The sequence below is a fragment of the Rhizophagus irregularis genome, chromosome 28 (genome assembly GCF_026210795.1).
Source record: "Rhizophagus irregularis chromosome 28, complete sequence".
Lineage (NCBI taxonomy): Eukaryota > Fungi > Glomeromycota > Glomeromycetes > Glomerales > Glomeraceae > Rhizophagus > Rhizophagus irregularis.
Window position 1 is genome coordinate 2,655,172 of NC_089456.1, and position 20,162 is coordinate 2,675,333.

General features: G+C 24.1%; 3 protein-coding genes across 3 annotated transcripts; 1 reads left to right on the forward strand and 2 right to left on the reverse strand.

The window, feature by feature from the left end:
* Positions 1–8,005: 8,005 nt before the first annotated feature.
* On the reverse strand, positions 8,006–8,723 carry OCT59_019214 (uncharacterized protein; the record flags this gene model as incomplete). The annotated part of the gene is made up of 3 exons (XM_066135871.1): positions 8,006–8,025; positions 8,127–8,151; positions 8,319–8,723. The coding sequence occupies 3 exons, from the start codon at positions 8,721–8,723 to the stop codon at positions 8,006–8,008; spliced, it is 450 nt and encodes a 149-aa protein (XP_066005123.1).
* A 1,498-nt stretch (positions 8,724–10,221) lies between these two features.
* OCT59_019215 (uncharacterized protein) lies at positions 10,222–10,449 on the reverse strand (the record flags this gene model as incomplete). Its single annotated transcript, XM_066135872.1, has 1 exon — positions 10,222–10,449. One exon carries the CDS (start codon positions 10,447–10,449, stop codon positions 10,222–10,224), a length of 228 nt encoding a protein of 75 aa, XP_066005124.1.
* Positions 10,450–15,996: 5,547 nt separating this feature from the next.
* Positions 15,997–18,775, forward strand: OCT59_019216 (uncharacterized protein; the record flags this gene model as incomplete). The annotated part of the gene is made up of 6 exons (XM_066135873.1): positions 15,997–16,082; positions 16,818–16,881; positions 16,970–17,132; positions 17,286–17,297; positions 17,558–17,613; positions 17,678–18,775. The coding sequence occupies 6 exons, from the start codon at positions 15,997–15,999 to the stop codon at positions 18,773–18,775; spliced, it is 1,479 nt and encodes a 492-aa protein (XP_066005125.1).
* Positions 18,776–20,162: the final 1,387 nt, after the last annotated feature.

The following is a 20,162-nucleotide window of genomic DNA, read 5'->3' on the forward strand; positions in this document are numbered from 1 at the left end:
AATCTTTTTTTTTCAATAATATTTATTTTTTCAGTCTCTTATTGTTAGATCGGATCTTTTAATACTAATTTTTCAGTTTTTTTAAAACTGAGGTTTTAATAATTTTTCTTTCCAATTTTTTTTTAAAGCCGAATTTTTAATATTTTCATCCTAGTTTTTTCTACTTATAATAATCTAATTAAGGCCATTCCAAACATTTCAAACTAATAGTTAGTTAACGTCCTTTCTGGCTGAAAAATTTGAGGGGGAAGGGAGGGAATAATTTAAACAAACATGATATTTAAACATATTAAATTTCGAAGTTTTCGGTAAAATCGGAAATATTCGGTACACCCAATTTCAGAAAAGAGAGGGTGCTTTAAACATGTGAATATATATGTTTAAATTATTTTAAAATTTTCAAAAATAGGGGGGGGGAGGACGTTGAACTAAAAATTAATTTGAAGACTATGATCCTAAAAAGACCGCAGTCTTGTTGATTTATCACGTGATCGGTAAGAGCCATAAGAGACCGCGTCCTAGCCGTCCTATGTGGTCCGGTCTTTTTGCCACGTAGGCCGGAGAAGACCATGGTCTTTAAGATCATTGACCATCTTTATCAATCAACCTTTTATAGGTGTGTAAATAAACGTTATAAGCTAAAAAAATCAAAACAACAATTTATTTTCTCAATATCTAGACGTAAAATTTATGCTTTAACAATCCGGCTGCTATTAATGCAAGTTTAATCAATGCCATAAAATTTTATTTGATTCTTTAATTCTTGCTGAATCAAATAATAAATAGTAATAAAATTGGAGTATATTTAAGATCTTTATATTTTTATAATTTATACCATTTTAATAGTATGATTTTAAACTTTGTAATATATATAAATTTATTTAATTTTAAACCGAATATTTCCAGATAATAACAATAAAGACTAATTTTGAATTTGTTCAATTACAAACTGATTTTATTTATGTAAAAAAAAAAAATTACATGTACTCCATAATCAGTGTTGAACAAAAACTACATAATTTTACATTTTATTACGGTAATAGAACTCAAAATATATATAAGAATTAAAATAAAGAGAGAAGATGGATATTGCTTATTTTAATCAACAATTGCACAGTCTGAACAATTAGAGTTATAATTTTTTGAAAGAATTTTTGTGTAAGGATTAAGTATACGAGATGTATAAACAGCTTGCGGATGAATTATTAATGGTTTTCTTTTAGAAAGATTTGATTTTCGATAATTTTCTGCACATTCAAAATCAACATTTTTCCAAAAACGTAATTGATCACTTATTTCGGCTGCATTTGGTCTATTATTTGGATTTGAATCCCAACACCTTTTCATTAACTCAATATAAAATTTTGGCGCTTCTAATTCATTTAATTTGGGTCTGACTTCTTCACATATATCTAATGCCAAAAGTTCATCATGTGCGCGATCAGCAAAAGGTTGTCTTCCAGTTGCTATAAAATACATAACCATTCCAAAACTATAAATGTCCGCTGCTTGAGTATAAAGTTTTCCTCTTAATACTTCAGGAGCTACATAAGGCATAACTCCATATATTTTTTCTTCATCAATATTGTCAACTTCTCCACATAATCCCATATCTGAAATACGCGTGTATTCAACAATATCGCTAGTACTTCTAAAAAGAAATAATATGTTTCTTGTATGAAGATCATGATGAACTTTCCTTTTCTGATGAATTTCTTTAAGTCCATTAATAATATTATTTAATACTTTTATTTTATTTGTCCAATCAAAACTTTCATAATTTCTATTTATCCATTTATTAAAATCACCACCTTCTGCATATTGAAGAACCATAATATAATTTTTAGTATTTGGATTTTGAGATATTCCATGTATTCTAAGAATATTAAGACTATCAATTGAATATTCTTTGGCCTATTGAACAAGAAAATGGAATTGTTACATTTAAAATTTTTAAATCAATAATCTAAAAAGATGGTTTATATATCTACCTCATTTAGAAATTTTTCATTGATGTTTTGTGAATTATGTAAACATTTCAAAGCAACTTTTTTATTTATTTTTCTTATCCATTCCATTTTATTATCATCAAAATATAACGGTCCATCTTTCCATATTGCTGAATAAACTGTAGAAAATCCTCCTTCTCCTACTTCTTCAATATCATTAAATTGATTATATGGTATCCATTCAAATACTACATCATAATGATAATTAACTTTTAATTGCATTTGTTGAATAAAGTCAATGACTTTTTCATTGGTTGGCAAATTATAAAATACATATCTTTCATGAATATCAATCAACTGAAAAACTATAATATAGTCTTTCTTATTTCGAGATATTCCATACACTTTAAGAATAATTCCATTTTTATATGTTGTATACGCTTTAACCTATTAAAAATAAAAAAAAATTAATATATAATGAGAAAATTTTTTTAGATCAAAATTAAATCTCCATACCACATTCAAAAATTCTAATTCTTTAGATTTTAAGTATTTCAAAACAACTTTTTTATCTGATTTTCTTATCCACTCATTACCATTCTTATAATCATAATACAATGGACCACCCTTCCATGTTGCTAAGTATACTGAAGAACGCCCAATTTTGCTTATTTCTTTAACATCATTAAACTTACTGTATGGTATCCACTCAATTATTGTATCATTCCAATTATTAATATTTAATTGCATTTTTTGAATAAAATTATCAATTTGTTTGTTACTACTAGTCCAGTTTTTAAAATTTTTTTCTAGACAACTTATTTGGCAGGGCTTACACCATTTATATGCTATATTTGCGTATTTTTTTAAGCATTTTTCACAATATCTCCTGCTATATTCACTTTGAAGAATTATTATATAATCATTTGTATTAGGATTCTGAGATACCCCATATACTTGAATATTACGATTGTAAATATTTGCTAAATGTGTTCTAACCTATTTATAAAGAAAAGATGTTAATATTCGATATTTGAATTAAATTTATTTAAGATTATCATACCTTATCTAAAAATTCATTAATATTATTTTTTGAATTATATAAGTATTTCAAAGTAACTTCTGTATTTGATTTTCTTGTCCATTCCTTTTTGTTATCATCAAAATATAATAGACCATCTTCCCATATTGCTGAATATACTGAAGAAAAATTTCCTTTTCTTATTTCTTTAATATAATTAAATTGATTATATGGTACCCATTCAAATACTACATCATAATGATAATTAACTTTTAATTGCATTTGTTGAATAAAATCAATGACTTTTTCATTAGTTGGCAAATTATATAACCAATATGTAAATAATTTCTTTGCATATCTTTCGTAAATCATCTTATTACGATGAAAAACTACAATATATTCTTTTGTTTCTGGATTTTGAGATATTCCATATATTTTAAGAATAATTCTATCTTCATCTGCTAAGTATGCTTTAACCTATTAAATATAAAAAAATTAACATATAATTAGAATATTTTAGATAAAAATTTAAGTTACATACCACATTCAAAAATTCACCAGTGATTAAGCACTTTAAAATAACATTTTTATCGGATTTTCTTATCCACTTCTTACTATTGTGGTCATAATATAATGGACCACCCTTCCATATTGCTGAATACACTGTGCTTTCACCAATTTCTTTAACATCATTAAACTTACTATATGGTATCCACTCAAATACTGTATCATTCCAACTATTAATTTTTAATTGCATTTTTTGAATAAAATCATTAATTTGTTCATTTCCATTGGTCCAATCCATAAAAATTTTTTTGAAATTACTTATTTGACCATATTCTGTACAATAATTTTCTTGGAGAATCATTATATAATCTTTTGTATATGGATTTTGAGACATGCCATATATTTTACTATTACCAGCATATGTATTAACCTATATTTAAATATAAAAAATCATTAAAAAAGTTTTTAAATTAGATTTGCTAAAGGACTTCATACCTTATCTAAAAATTTATTGATAATATTTTGTAAATTGTATATATTATAATGTAAACATTTTAGGGTAACCTTTTTTTCTGATACTCTTTTTAATTCCATTTTATTATCATAACATAATGGGCCATCTTCCCATATTGCTGAATATATTGTAAAGTAACTACTTTTATATATTTCATTGATATCATTAAACTGGTTATATGGAATCCACTCAAATATTAGATCATCCCAATCATTAATTTTTAATTGTATTTCTTGAATAAAATCATCAATTTTCCTATTTTTACTGGTCCAATATTTAAAATTATTTTTTAAATAATTTATTTGACATGGCTTGCACCATTTATTTTCTATATCTGTATATTTTCCAATACACTGTTTGCAATAACTTTTGCCATATTCTTTATAATATTTATCTTGGAGGACAATGATGTAATTTCCTGTATCTGGATTTTGAGATATTCCATACGTTTTAAAGATAATATTATCCTTATTTGTTAAAAAATTATTAACCTAACAATATGCAAAAAAAAACTGTATATTATAAAATGTATATATAAATTAAATTTACAAAGTTCATTTGCTCATACCTTATTTATAAATTCATTGATTGTACTTCGTGAGTTATGTAGGCATTTCAAAGTAATTTTTTTATTCGACTTTCTTATCAATTCATTTTTACTATAATTGTAATGCAATGGTCCGTTTTTCCATATTGCTGAATATATTGTAGCAATATCATTTCTACCCGTTTTTTTAACTTTATAGAACTGGTTGTATGGTATCCATTCAAATATCATGTCCTGTAAGTTATCAATTTCTAATTGCATTTTTTGAATAAAATCATCAATTTTTTTATTATCACTAGTCCAGGTTTCAAAATTTTTTTTTAGATAATTGATATGACAAGGCTTACACCATTTATACATTATATTTGTATATTTTTCCATACATTTTTCACAACATCTCTTACTATATTCTTCACAATATTTACTTTCAAAGATTATAATATAATCATTTGTATTTGAATTCTGAGATATTCCGTATATTTGAATATTATGTGTACTTGTTGAATGATTTCTAACCTATTTATAAAGAATAGATATTATTAACTAATATATGAATTAAATTTATTAAAAAGGTAATATACCTGATTTAAAAATTCATTAATATTATTTTGTAAGTTATATAGGCATTTTAAAGCAACTTTTGTATTCGATTTTCTTGTCCATTTTTTACCATTATAATATAATGGGCCATCTTTCCATATAGCAGAATATACTATATCATAATCATCTTTTCCTATTTCTTTAATATCATTAAACTGGTTGCATGGTACCCATTCAAATACTCTATCAAATGGACTATTGATTTTTAATTGCATTTCTAAAATTAAATCATTGATTATCTTATTTTCACTAAAATTTAATTTTAAATTATCCATCTGGCATGGGTTACACCATTTGTATTTTATATTTGTATATATATCATTACATCTTTCACAATAATTTTTATTATATTCTATGTAATATTTATCTTGAAGTACTATAATAAATTTTTTTGTATCCGGGTGTTGAGATATTCCATACATTTTACAATTATCAGTATTTGTTAGATACGTTTTAACCTAATAATTATACATAAATAGAATTATTATAATATTTTGCATTTAATTGTATTCATAAATATCATACCTTAGTTAAAAATTCATTAATATTAGTATTCTGTAAATGTTTTAAAGAAACATTTCTATTAGGTATTCTCCTTAATTCCATTTTACTATAATTATAATTTAACGGTCCATTTTTCCATATTGCTGAAAATACTGTTATTGTAAAATTTCCTTTACCTATTTTTTTGATATTTTCGAATTGATTATATGGTACCCATTCAAATATAACATCATTAATTTGTAATTGTACTTCATGAATAAAATCATCAATTTTTTTATTTTCACTTGTCCAGTTTGTAAAATTGTTTTTTAAACAATTAATTTGACAAGATTTACACCATTTGCACTTTTCTTTTGCATATTTTTCTCCACATTTGACGCAATATCCATTTTTAAATACTATAATATAGTTTCTTGTATCTGGGTTTTGTGATATTCCATATATTTTATAGTTAAAATCAATGGTTGTTAAATATGCTTTAACCTATTTGCATATAAAAAGAAACATTTTAATATTCAAAAATATTTTGTAATTTTATAAAATTATATTTATACCTTAGTTATACATTCATCAGCATTAGTAATTTTTAAACATTTTAAAGAAACATTTCTATTAGGCGCTCTTTTTAATTCCATTTTATTGTAGTTATAATTTAATGGACCATCTTTCCATATTGCTAAATAAATTCTGGCAAAATCAACCTCACCTATTTCTTTAATACTCTTAAATTGATTAAATGGTATCCATTCAATTATAATATCATTATGATTATTAATCTGTAATTGCATTTTTTGAATCAAATCATCAAATTTTTCATTTCCACTTGTCCAGTTTGTAAAATTATTTTTAAAATAATCTATTTGACATGATTTACACCATTTATATGTTATATTTGTATACTGCATACTACATTTTTTGCATATTTCATTCTGATAAGCCTTAACTGGTTTTTTGTAGTATTGAAATTGAATTGCTTTGATTTTATTCTTTATAGTTCCTGTTTTTTGGTAAAAATTAATCCGACCTTTTATAGCTGCTTCTTTGTATTCTTTGAATACTTCATAATTTTAAATAAAGAATTTAGTTAGTTTAAATTAAATTATATGTAATTATTATGATTAATATACATGGGTGTTTTAAAATACTTATCACATGACGTTTAACAAAAATTAATGTAAATATAACAACATTTTTGTCTATACTGGAGGTTTACTTAGTACCGAAGATGGTTTGGATGTCATTTTTGTCTTATTTAACAAGTCTTTTTTTTAATTCCGGCAAACATTAAATGATCGTTATAAAGTTTACCCTTTTTTGAAAATCATGTTTGGAACACCCGTGTACAAAAAGATGCAAAATAGAATTAAATAAACTTACCAACTAAAAGAAATTACAAAATAATGTTTCAAATAAAGAATTTAGTAGTAGTTTAAATAAAATAAAAATTGAATGCAGATATTATATAATATGTAATAATGATAGAATTAAATAGATAGTTAACCATCTATATTAATAAATAATTGAATTTAGTTAGTTTAAATTATACCTAAATATTATATATATTTATAATAGTAGAAATAAATGAATAACTTACTATCTATGTTATGAAATATATTTTTAAATAAAGAATTTAGTTAGTTTAATATATGTGAATATTATATATATACGAATATATAATAATTGAATTAAATGAATAACTTACTCCCTATATTGTTAAATAAAGAATTTAGTTAGTTTAAATTATAGGTAAATATTGTATAAATACGTAATACGAATAACTTACTTCCTATTTATTAAATAATTATTTAAATAAAGCATTTAGTCTTGAAATATTATATAAATATGTAATAATTGAATTAAATGAATAACTTACTCCCTATATTATTGAATAATTTTTTAAATAAAGAATTTAGTTTAAGTTATATGAAATTATCACATATTGTAATAATAAGAATAAATAAATAACTTACTCCCTATATATATTATTAAATAATTTTTAAATAAAGAATTTAGTCAGTTTAAATTATATACGAATATAATATAAATATGTAATAATAAAATTAAATAAATAACTTACAAACTGTATTATTAAATAGTTTTTTAAATAATGAATTTAGTTGTTAAATTATATGTAAATATTATATAAATATGTAAAATTATTATAATTTACCAACTAAAAGAAATTACAAAATAATTTTTAAAAAAATGAATTTAGTTAGTTAAAATTAGATGTAAATATTATATAAACAGAATTAAATAAATAGCTTACATTCTATATTATTAAATAATTTTTTAATAAGAAATTAGTTAATTTAAATTATATGTGAGTACCATGCAATTAATACAAACATATAATAACAAAATTAAATGAATAACTTACTCCCTATATTATTGAATAATTTTTTAAATAAAGAATTTAGTTAGTTTAAATTATATTTTGATGTTATATAAATATGTAATAATCGAAATAAATAATTAACTTACTCCCTACTATATGGAATTCATATAACTTCAAAAAAAAATTGTCAGATAAAATAAAAAATAAGGACGTATTTTATTAACAAACACTTTATATTTGAAATTTATTATATATAACAGAAAAATTCTATAGATTATAGATAAATACTTTCGGATAAATTAACTAATAACAAGACTGTGTAACGATTGAATACTAACTTGATTTATAAATTCTTGACTCATATTATGAGAATTATCTAAACGTTTCAATATAACCTTAATCGGACCATTACGGGACCATACTTCAGCTTCTTCGTCCAGATTCCACCGTGGACCTTTCATCCATATGTCAGAATATATTAAGCTGAAAGCGCCTCGTTTATTAGTATTTTGTACTAAATCAAGTTGGTCGAAATCAATCCATTCGAGATAGTCCATATTCTCATTGGCGGTTAATTGAGTGTATTTAATAAATTCATCTACATTAGAATTTCCGCTGGTCCAATTTCGGAAATTTTTTTTCAAAGTTGCAATATCACAAGTTTTACACGCTGGCGCAGTTCGTTGTCGGTTGCAATCTAGACAGTTGCCATATGATAAGCGTAATTCCATATAAATTTGCATTTTATTTTTATTAAAAAAAAATTGGTGTTTTATAAATATAATAAATTCGTGATCCGTTTCCAAACCACTAAAATCTACTATACATTTCAGTGAATTAATTAGCAGGGAATTTAGATAAAAACAATAGATATAGCATGCAGGAAATGTGATATGAACTCACAAAATTATAGAAAAAGGCAGTTTAGAAGAAACTGAAATTCCAAAAGTATCCACCATACAAAATTGGATATGTAACTACTCAATATAAGTAAAATATTTCACAACAAGCTAGACAGTCTTTGATGAATAATTTATTTATTTTTTTTCTTATTTTTATTTTATTTTTTTTTGTTTATATCTTTTAAACAAATTATTTGCCAGCGTATAAATAATATTTTAATAAAAAAAAGTGATTATCATACTTCTTATAATTGAATAATATAGTGTTTTTGAAGGCCAAAATTCAGCGTCACTAAAGAAAAAAAAGTTTTAACTAATCATACAATATAAAAAACCTTTAAGTTTCTTAATTGGTTACACTATTTTTCAGCCGACTTGTAATACAAATTTGGCTAGTTACTTTTTAGGCAATATCACCAATTTGTATAACATCTTAGCTTTAAATGGCAAGTATATGTCGATCAAACTTACTTCGGAACGTTATTTTAAAAAAAAAATTCTGAGCAAATTAACAAGTCTCAAAAGCCATATAAGGAATAATTAATTTGCAAAAATAATTCCCAAATGTATTAATAGTTTTACTTGTTCGGAGATGGATCATGAATTAATAATCAAAAAATATACAATACATTAACTTGAAAATCAACATTTGTTGTTCTTTCTGAAATGAGTAATCATTAAATAACACCTACATGACTTTTGCCAACCCGAATTTCCAAGAACTGTGGTGGGGAACAAAGGAGCTGACAGATCATTTTAGAGATGTTGATATCAAAGGTTTTAATATATAAAAGGCACTTGGGATTTCTTGTGATAGTAAGAATACTAGAGCAAATAAATAACACAATATCAAACTAAACTGCAAATATGGATAAATCTGGAATAAAAATATGGTCTTTTCCATTTCACCATAGATTAATCTATAATCCATCCAGATTTATCCATATTTTAACCAGATCTATTGCCTGTAGTTCTGACCAGAAAACTGGGATTAATTTTTAAATGATTGTAATAAATCAATTTTTTTATATAAAGTATATACGAAAATAATCCTGTTACAACACTCTTTAATTACTGAATTGATAATTAACAAAAATTTCAATTTAAAAATAGTAAACAATGATTTTTTCTTAAAATCGTTATGACAAATAATATAAATATGAAAATTAAATTTTTTATACAAATATATATTAAATTCCTGGTATATAACCCTTAAAGCATGATTGGAATTTTATGATTCAAAAAAAAAAATTGCACAATCAATTCAACCAAGATCGATATATTATTTAATTTATTTAAAAAATATATTTACATTTAAAAAAAAAAAAATAGTTGATAATTATTGGGGCTCCAAATATGAGCCAAATGCAATTAATAATCTTGAATTTCTACGATTCGATTTCCAACCTTGTTCTATTGTAGGCTCAACAATGATTTTACAAAGAGGACAATGAATAGCGTCATTTTGAATAGCTATACAAGATTGTTTTGCCATGTGTTCAAGGTATTCATCAACCTCCATAACTTCACGACAGCAAGGACATTGTTTAACAAATTTACTAATCATTCAACATGAGTGGAAATTTCAAAAATCTATAAAATAAATTATTAGTTAAGTCTTAAACCTAAAAGTTGATTTTTCATTTCAACTTACCATATTACATAAATGACAGTTGATCAATACAGGACAGTCGGACCAATAATGAGAAACCAAATTATCTTCAGTGAAATAATCATTGTGTTCATCACATATACATATTAGAAATACATTGTTTTATATTATATATTATATATTATTCAAATAAAAAAGAGTTATGTTTAAAAATTCATAATTAATATTATAAATAATACTTACTTACTTTTTGATTGTATTTTTATTTTTACAAGCGTAAGAGTTTTTTTCTGATTATGTAAGCTTGTATAAGTTTTGATATTAGGAAATTGATTAACCAAATTATGATATATTGTAGCAAATAATAAAATTATATTGATAAGCTTGTTGCAATATATATCAAATTAATGTTGTAATTATTTACGATATGGTGTTTAAATATTTGTTAAATAATAATAGCAGACATATCGTTAAAAATATAAAATATGGTTATAATAAGGTTATTATATGGTTGTCAAAAAAAACCAATATTGTTAGTAAAGAAATTTATATTTTGAAAAAGTAATGATCTTTTATCGAATAATGTTACTTACCTATTCCGTCCTCTAAGGCCTATAAAAAAAATAAATTTGATACTAAACATGTATTTAGCTACCTGACGCACAATATTAATCAAAATCTCGGACAAGTGTTTCATAAGAAAATCGCCATAGGTCACGAAATCCAAAATCACTTATATACTACTAGCTAGGAATTATGATATTGTGAATATAAAATATTTCTTGTGTAAAATCTCGATGAATTGAAAACATCAATGCACCTATCATGAATTTTATAAAGTGACTCAATTATTATGTCATAAGCTATAGTTTTATGCTTGATATAAGTTAATAGAAATGTAATTTTGTAAATAAATTTAAAGCATGCACCTATCAAACAAACTTAATTTCTATTTTCTCACTTTTGAGCATTACTTCATATGTTCCTGAATCCTGATCTTCCCAATTATTGCTCTTTATTATGGCAAGCCGAGCTGGACTAAACTATCAGGCATTGGGCGGGTGAAAAATCAAGCATGGATTGACAAAATGTTACACCGTGCCTGACATTTTACCTGTTCATGCTTGATATTCATCTGTCCGTGCTTGATATTTATCTGTACGTGTTTGATATTTTTATCTGTTCATGCTTGATGTTTATCTATCACGTGCTTGATATTTTTATCTGTTCATGCTTGATGTTTATCTGTTCATGCTTGATGTTTATCTGTACGTGCTTGATGTTTTATCTGTACCGTGCTTGATGTTTATCTGTACGTGCTTGATATTTATCTGTACGTGCTTGATATTTATCTGTACGTGCTTGATGGTTTTATCTGTACGTGCTTGATGGTTTTATCCAACCATGCTTGACATTTTTATCCGTCCGTGCTTTATGTTTTTATCCATCTGTGCTTGATATTTTTGTCCGTCTGTGCTTGATGTTTTTGTCCAACTGTGTTTGATTTAATCCAACTATACTCGATAATTTTATCTTTGTCAAAAATTAGTTTCTTTGTCAGCACAGGGTTGATATTTTGTTGGTCACATGTTTTTAAGTTTAGCGTAGTTTTAAAAAAAATTTTTTTTTATTGGCTTTTTTTTATAAACAAATTTTGTAGAGAATTTTTATTTTTAATATAGGCAAAGGCTTTGTTTGGTAGAATTTCTTTGGGAATTTTTAATAAGATTTTTTTTGATAAAAAATTTCGTTAGAAAATTTTTTTCATTGATAGGGACATTTCTGAGTTTTTTTTTTTTGATGATAATTTCGTTAAAAACTTTTATTTGATAGAAATTTTATTGGAGAATTTTTTTTTAATAAGATTTTTTTTTGACATATACTTAATTTGTTGGAACAATTTTTTTTAACAGGAGAGATTTTTTTTTTTGATAGAGAATTAATTGAAAATTTTTTTTTTTTGTAGAAAATTATTTGAAGAATTTTTTTAATAGGGAAGATTTTTTTTTTGATAGATAATTTCGTTACTAGAAAATTTTTTAACTAGTGAGATTTTTTTTGATAGAGAATTTCGTTAAGAATTTTTTTTTAATAGGACTGAGGGAGTTTTCCTTGATAAAGAATTCTTTTGGAATTTTTTTTAATAAGTGAAAGTATTTTTGACGGAGAATTTTATTAGAGAATTTTTTTTTTTTTTGATAGAAATTTCATCATAAAATTTTTTTTTTAATGGGTAAGATTTTTTTTTTTTTGATAGATCATTTCGTTAATAATTTTTTTAACAGGAGATTTTTTTTTTTTGATAGAAAATTTCGGTAAAGAATTTTTTTTTTAATAGGAGGGAAGTTTTTTTTTGATAGAAATTCTTTTGAGAACTTTTTTTAATAGGTAAAGAATCTTTGAATTTTTTTTTAATAGGGAAAATGTATTTTTTGATGGAAGATTTTCGTTAGAAATTTTTCTTAATCAGGGATATTTTTTTTGATTGAGAATTTCATTAGAGAATTGTTGGTTGAAAAGTTTTTTTATTTTTTTGATGGAGAATTTTGTTAGAAGTCTCAATAGAAAATTTTATTGAAAATAGTTTTTTTTTAATAAGGGTATTGAGAATTTTGGCTTGAAATTTTTTATTTAATAAAGAATTTCATTAGGAATCTTTTTTTTTATAAAAAATTGATTGAAAATTTATTGGAAATTTTTTATTAAATTTTACAATTTTAATAAATTTTTACTCCTCTTCGTCATCCCATAACTTCTTTTAATCTTCCATCGCTCCTTTTCGTCTCCAATCACTCCTTTTCGTCTCCCATTGCTTCTTTTCGTCTCCCATCACGCCTCTTCGTCTCCTATCACTCCTTTTCGTCTCCCATCACTCTTTTTTGTCTCCCATCGCTCCCTTTCGTCTCCTATCACTCCTCTTAATCTTCCCATCACTTCTTTTCGTCTCCTATTACTCCTTTTCGTCTCCCATCACTCCTCTTAATCTTCCCATCACTTCTTTTCGTCTCCCATCACTCCTCTTAATCTTCCCATCACTTCTTTTCGTCTCCCATCACTCCTTTTTATCTCTCATCATGTCCTATTTCTCCTTTTTGTTTCCTATCACTTCTCATTACTCTTTTTTATTCCCTTTCATCTTCTATTACTTTCCATTACTCCATTGTTATTTTATTTTTTTATTAGCATCTTTTTCCTTGATCATTGTAATTTACTTATCTTTTTTATTTCTTGTTATTGTTTCTTTTATTTGTACACTTCAATAAAAATAAATATGGTGATTTTTTTCTTTAAAACTTAAATTTTAATATTTGTAAATAAAATTTAATTAAATAAGATATTTTGAATAAATATATTTGCAAAAAAATTTTTTTAAAAAATATCTTTTTAATAATAACCGATCAAAAATTAGATAGTACATATATATTTGAAAAAAAAAACCCAGGCCCAGGCAATCCCAATTTTTATTTATATATTAAAAGTATTTAAAATAGTAGATTTTCAAAAATGTTTCCAATTAATGATAAAAAGAAGAAACACTTCAAACAAATTTCTGCTATATACTTTTCTTAAAGTTAACATTATTAACTTTTTAATTTATGTCAGCTCATGCGGAGCTTTACTAGTATATAAAATTTGCTTAATTTACTATGCTATTAAGGATTCTATCATAGTTTTTTTTTAATTTTATCTTAATCTTATTAATGTAATTTAGTAATTTTTTAATTTTATAAAAAAAGATCTCTAATGAAATTCTTTATTAAAAAAAAAAATTTCAAGCCAAAATTCTCGATACCCTTATTAAAAAAAAAACTATTTTCTAACAAAATTCTCCATCAAAAAAATAAAAAAAACTTTTCAACCAACAATTCTCTAATGAAATTCTCAATCAAAAAAAATATCCCTGATTAAGAAAAATTTCTAACGAAAATCTTCCATCAAAAAATACATTTTCCCTATTAAAAAAAAATTCAAAGATTCTTTACCTATTAAAAAAAGTTCTCAAAAGAATTTCTATCAAAAAAAAACTTCCCTCCTATTAAAAAAAAAATTCTTTACCGAAATTTTCTATCAAAAAAAAAAATCTCCTGTTAAAAAAATTATTAACGAAATGATCTATCAAAAAAAAAAAAATCTTACCCATTAAAAAAAAAATTCTATGATGAAATTTCTATCAAAAAAAAAAAAATTCTCTAATAAAATTCTCCGTCAAAAAATACTTTCACTTATTAAAAAAAATTCCCAAAAGAATTCTTTATCAAGGAAAACTCCCTCCTATTAAAAAAAATTCTTAACGAAATTCTCTATCAAAAAAAAATCTCACTTGTTAAAAAAATTTTCTAGTAACGAAATTATCTATCAAAAAAAAAATCTTCCCTATTAAAAAAATTCTTCAAATAATTTTCTGCAAAAAAAAAAAATTCTCAATTAATTCTTTATCAAAAAAAAAAATCTCTCCTATCAAAAAAAATTGTTAAGTACATATCAAAAAAAAAATCTTATCAAAAAAAAAATTCTCCAATAAAATTTCTATCAAATAAAAGTTTTTAACGAAATTATCATCAAAAAAAAAACTCAGAAATGTTCCTATCAATGAAAAAAATTTTCTAACGAAATTTTTTATCAAAAAAAATCTTATTAAAAATTCCCAAAGAAATTCTACCAAACAAAGCCTTTGCCTATATTAAAAATAAAAATTCTCTACAAAATTTGTTTATAAAAAAAAGCCAATAAAAAAAAAATTTTTTTTAAAACTACGCTAAACTTAAAACATGTGACCAACAAAATATCAACCCTGTGCTGACAAAGAAACTAATTTTTGACAAAGATAAAATTATTGAGCATAGTTGGATTAAATCAAATACAGTTGGACAAAAACATCAAGCACAGACGGACAAAAATATCAAGCACAAATGGATAAAAACATAAAGCACGGACGGATAAAAATGTCAAGCATGGTCAGATAAAAACATCAAGCACGTACAGATAAAACCATCAAGCACGTACAGATAAATATCAAGCACGTACAGATAAATATCAAGCACGTACAGATAAACATCAAACACGTACAGATAAAACATCAAGCACGTACAGATAAAACATCAAGCACGTACAGATAAACATCAAGCATGAACAGATAAAAATATCAAGCACGTGATAGATAAACATCAAGCATGAACAGATAAAAATATCAAGCACGTACAGATAAATATCAAGCACGGGACAGATGAAAATCAAGCATAAACAGGTAAAATGTCAGACACGGGGTGACATTTTGTCAAGCCATGCTTGATATTTTATCGCACAATGTCTGATAATTATGTCCAACTCGGCTTGCCATACTTTATATTCATTCTGTGTGAAGTATTTGACATTTTTTGCATTAATTTTGAAAAATTCTCTATAAAATACAATATTCAAAATATGATGTATTTATCTTCATGAAACCTGTAGTCCATTAGATTGTCCTTTTTTAAAACATTTATTGATATTTTTATCGTAGAAATGGATCTGTTAAGACAAGAGCTATTTACTACTTTCACACTTTATTCATTCTCAATTTTTTTATGCCTTGTAAGATTAGTGCAAAGGTAATATGGAAGATATGGTCTCAATTCAAAAAATATATCTCTTAATACATAATTAAATAAATATCATTTAAGATAAAAGATAGTAAATAAATTTTCTTTTTGTTTTAAATTTGTTCAATTTAAAATTGTATAATAAAATTTTCGATCCTTCAATGTTTGATCATATACTATTATCTTCTCTATACGTACTATAATAATATGAAATACCTTACATTTCTTTCATTTACCATATTTACTAGACAATGTTCATTTAAACAACCATACAATATTATTATATTTACTTTCCTAGCATAAAGACAAAAAAAGCTTATGTGTGAACTATAATCTGTATCCACCTTGATTTTCATTAATTAAAAATATATTAATTAAAATTTTTATTCCAAAGTCCAAACTAATTTATTTTTGATATATAATTTGGCAATGATTTTTCTATTATAGGTTTGTTGCTATTTATTTTTTTGAAAATACAAAAAAAATATTATATGATCTACTGTAAATAATTTACTTCGCATTTTTCATTTTAACCATTTCGGGTTAGATATATTTTTATGATGATCAGCTGTGCTTACGAACTAGTATACAATAGTAGTACAACTGAAATAGTAAATGTGCGCAATTTATTGGACTTCGTTCAATTCATAATTTTTTTCTTTTTCCCATAATAATTCTGAAATTTATTTTTGAGTAATGTAGTTATTTATTTATATTAACTAAAATTAAAATTATAATCCACAGCTCAATTAATGTGGATGAAACCCCAAAAGATTTATGGAAGAATACTGATGAAGATAAATATCAGGTAATAGCAATTTAATATTTTTAATAATTATAATTATTTTATTGAATTTTTGTAGTTAAAAATATTAATAATTTTTGACTATTAAAAGCTCCATGTTACAATTCCTACTTTTGATTCAACTATTGAATCAGAAAATGTAGATAAAAGTGTAGTCTATATAGGAGATTTAGAAAAAAGAAAACAAGCATATGGAATATGTGGAGAATGTAAAGAACCTGGCACAGGATACATTTGGTGTCAATCTTGTAATGGTAAATGATTTAAAGATAACTCTAAAAATTGGACTAGTGGAAATAAAGATATTGATGAATTTATACGGAAATCATAACTTAATGCTGTATATCATAGAAAATATCTTGAATGGATACCTTTTGAAAAATTTCAAAATATCACTTATATTGCAGAAGGTGGTTTTGGTAAGATTTATTCAGTTGAATGGCCTGAAGAATATATTTATTTTTGGAATATTGAAAATCAAAATTGGTATAGATTCAAGGATAATAAATATGCATTGAAAAGTTTAAATAATTCTTCTGATATATGTTCAGATTTTTAAATGAGGTAATTTAAACTTACTTTGTCTTATATAAAGATTGTTATTTACATTTATTTATTATAAAATTTTTCCTTTTTGATGATAATTAGATTAAATCTCATCTTCAAATTTATCTTTTAGATATTGTTCAATGTTTTGGAATTACTCAAGATCCAAATAATAAAGAGTATATGATGGTTATAGAATATTATAAAAATGGAAATTTGAGAAATTATTTAAATAAATCTAAAAATTATATAGATTATAAATCAAAAAGATGAATTACAACAAATTGCAAGAGGACTTTTAGATATTCATAATGCTGAAAAAGTTCACAAAGATTTTCATTCAGGTAATATATTATTTGCAAGTGTTCCATATATAAGTGATTTAGGAATGTGTCAACCAGCAAATATAAAACAAACAGTTAAAGAAGAAGGAATTTATGGTGTATTACCACATATGGCACCAGAAGTTTTACGTGGATACCAATATACAAAAGCAGCTGATATTTACTTATTTGGAATAATAATGAACGAATTACTTTCTGAAGAAATTCCTTTTAATGATATTCCTCATGATGATTTTTTAGCTATTAAAATATGTAAAGGATTTAGAACAATTTCTAAAGACGTACCAAAGTTACTTACAGATTTGATAATAAATTGTTGGGATGCTAAAATAAAAAATAGACCAATCACTAAAGAATTGTATCAATTATTAAATAAATGGTATGATGAGATTGAAGATATTGAAAATAGTGAAGTTATTGAAGGTAGTGAATATAGTGAATATAGCGAAGATGGTGAAGATGGTGAAGATGTTAAAGATAGTGAAGGTGTTAAAGATAGTGATGTTAAAGATGGTGAGGATGTTAAAGATGGCGAAGATGTTAAGTATGGTGAAGACGTTAAAGATAGTGAAGACGTTAAAAATGGTGGAGACGTTAAAGATGGTGAAGACGTTAAAGATGGTAAAGATGTTAAAGATGGTGAAGATGTTAAAGATGGTGATGTTAAAGATAGTGATGTTAAAGATGGTGAGGATGTTAAAGATGGTGAGGATGTTAAAGATGGCGAAGATGTTAAGTATGGTGAAGACGTTAAAGATAGTGAAGACGTTAAAAATGGTGGAGACGTTAAAGATGGTGAAGACGTTAAAGATGGTGAAGATGTTAAAGATGGTGAAGATGTTAAAGATGGTGAAGATGTTAAAGATGGTGAAGATGTTAAAGATGGTGAAGATGTTAAAGATGGTGAAGATGTTAAAGATGGTGAAGATGTTAAAGATAGTGATGTTAAAGATAGTGAAAATTGGGAAAATAGTCAAAATAGTGAAATATATTTTCAGATAACATAATGTGATAAAATTAGAGAAGAAAAATTCAAAAAAAGATCAAATGAAGATAAATCCAGAAACTTCAAAACACATTCACAAGCAATTTATACTAGTAGACTTTTAAATTTCAAAAATCTTCCAAAACCAGTAAATTTTCATTTCAATTCAGTTTAGGTAATTAAATTTAATTTTGCTTTATCATATAGTCCATTTTACATTATTAATGTTATTTTATTTTTTAATAGATGCTAATTATACTGCTTAATCAACAAATCCAAGAAGTATTTTCTTAATCATTATTATCATAATTATTTATCTACATTTGTTAACATTTAAATACTATGAATACATAATATACAGTTTCAGAATGCTTAGATGTTCAAATAAGTGAATTGGGTAAGTTATTATTTATTTGTAATTTACTAATATTTCCTTTCTAATTTATCTAATCTATTTTTTTACAGAACTAAATGAAATTTGTCAAGATAGTGATCATAATATTGAATGAAATTTCTTTTATGTGAAAGTTAGAGTTGAATAGTTTAAATTACTAGTTTGCGTGAAGTTAGTAGTTTTACTTCCATTTTTCTTTCATTTATACTAGTATATTATAGTACATATAAATTTATTGGATTTATATTTAAGAATATTCTATATAAATAAGATTTTCATTATTTGATCGTTTGAATGTAAAACTGTGATATATTTGCAACTGCCAATATTCCACTTAACATATTTATAAAATCATATTAATTATTATGCGTAAAAAAAATAAATAATGTTTGCTAAAGTATTTAAATAATCGATGAGTTTATTTTAATAACATTTTCATTTATTATTTACATTTAAAATTTTTAATATCACTTATTGATGTTTTAAACAGTGAGTTTACCTTTAATAGTTAAATTTAAAGGAATAAAAGGCCATTTTATTAAATGTGATTCTTAATATATAAACTGATAGCCCTTCTGAAGTGAAATAAATAAATAATAAGCTGAGGAAACCTTAATACAATATTACACACATTATAGTTTGGAATGTTATAATGGATTCAAACACTCAATAATTTTGTAATTAATTATTAGTCATACAATTATTAAGTCTATATTTTAGTATTGACAAATAACCGTAGTATTTTATCTACTTGGATAAAGCTATCTATAATCTAAAAAGCGGTACTGATTGTAACAGATTGTAAAAAATAATAATCAGAAATTATTTAAAACACAGCCTATTAATGAGGAACTTTTTTTCGAGATGAAAAGGACTGCAATTAATCATATGATGCTCTATTAAATTATATAAGTGATAATTTCCGCAATTAGCCTAATTGATTTTTATCTCGTGATACAAATCTTAATCTTCACGATAGTCTAAAAATTTACGGTTAGTTCAACTTATTCTATCA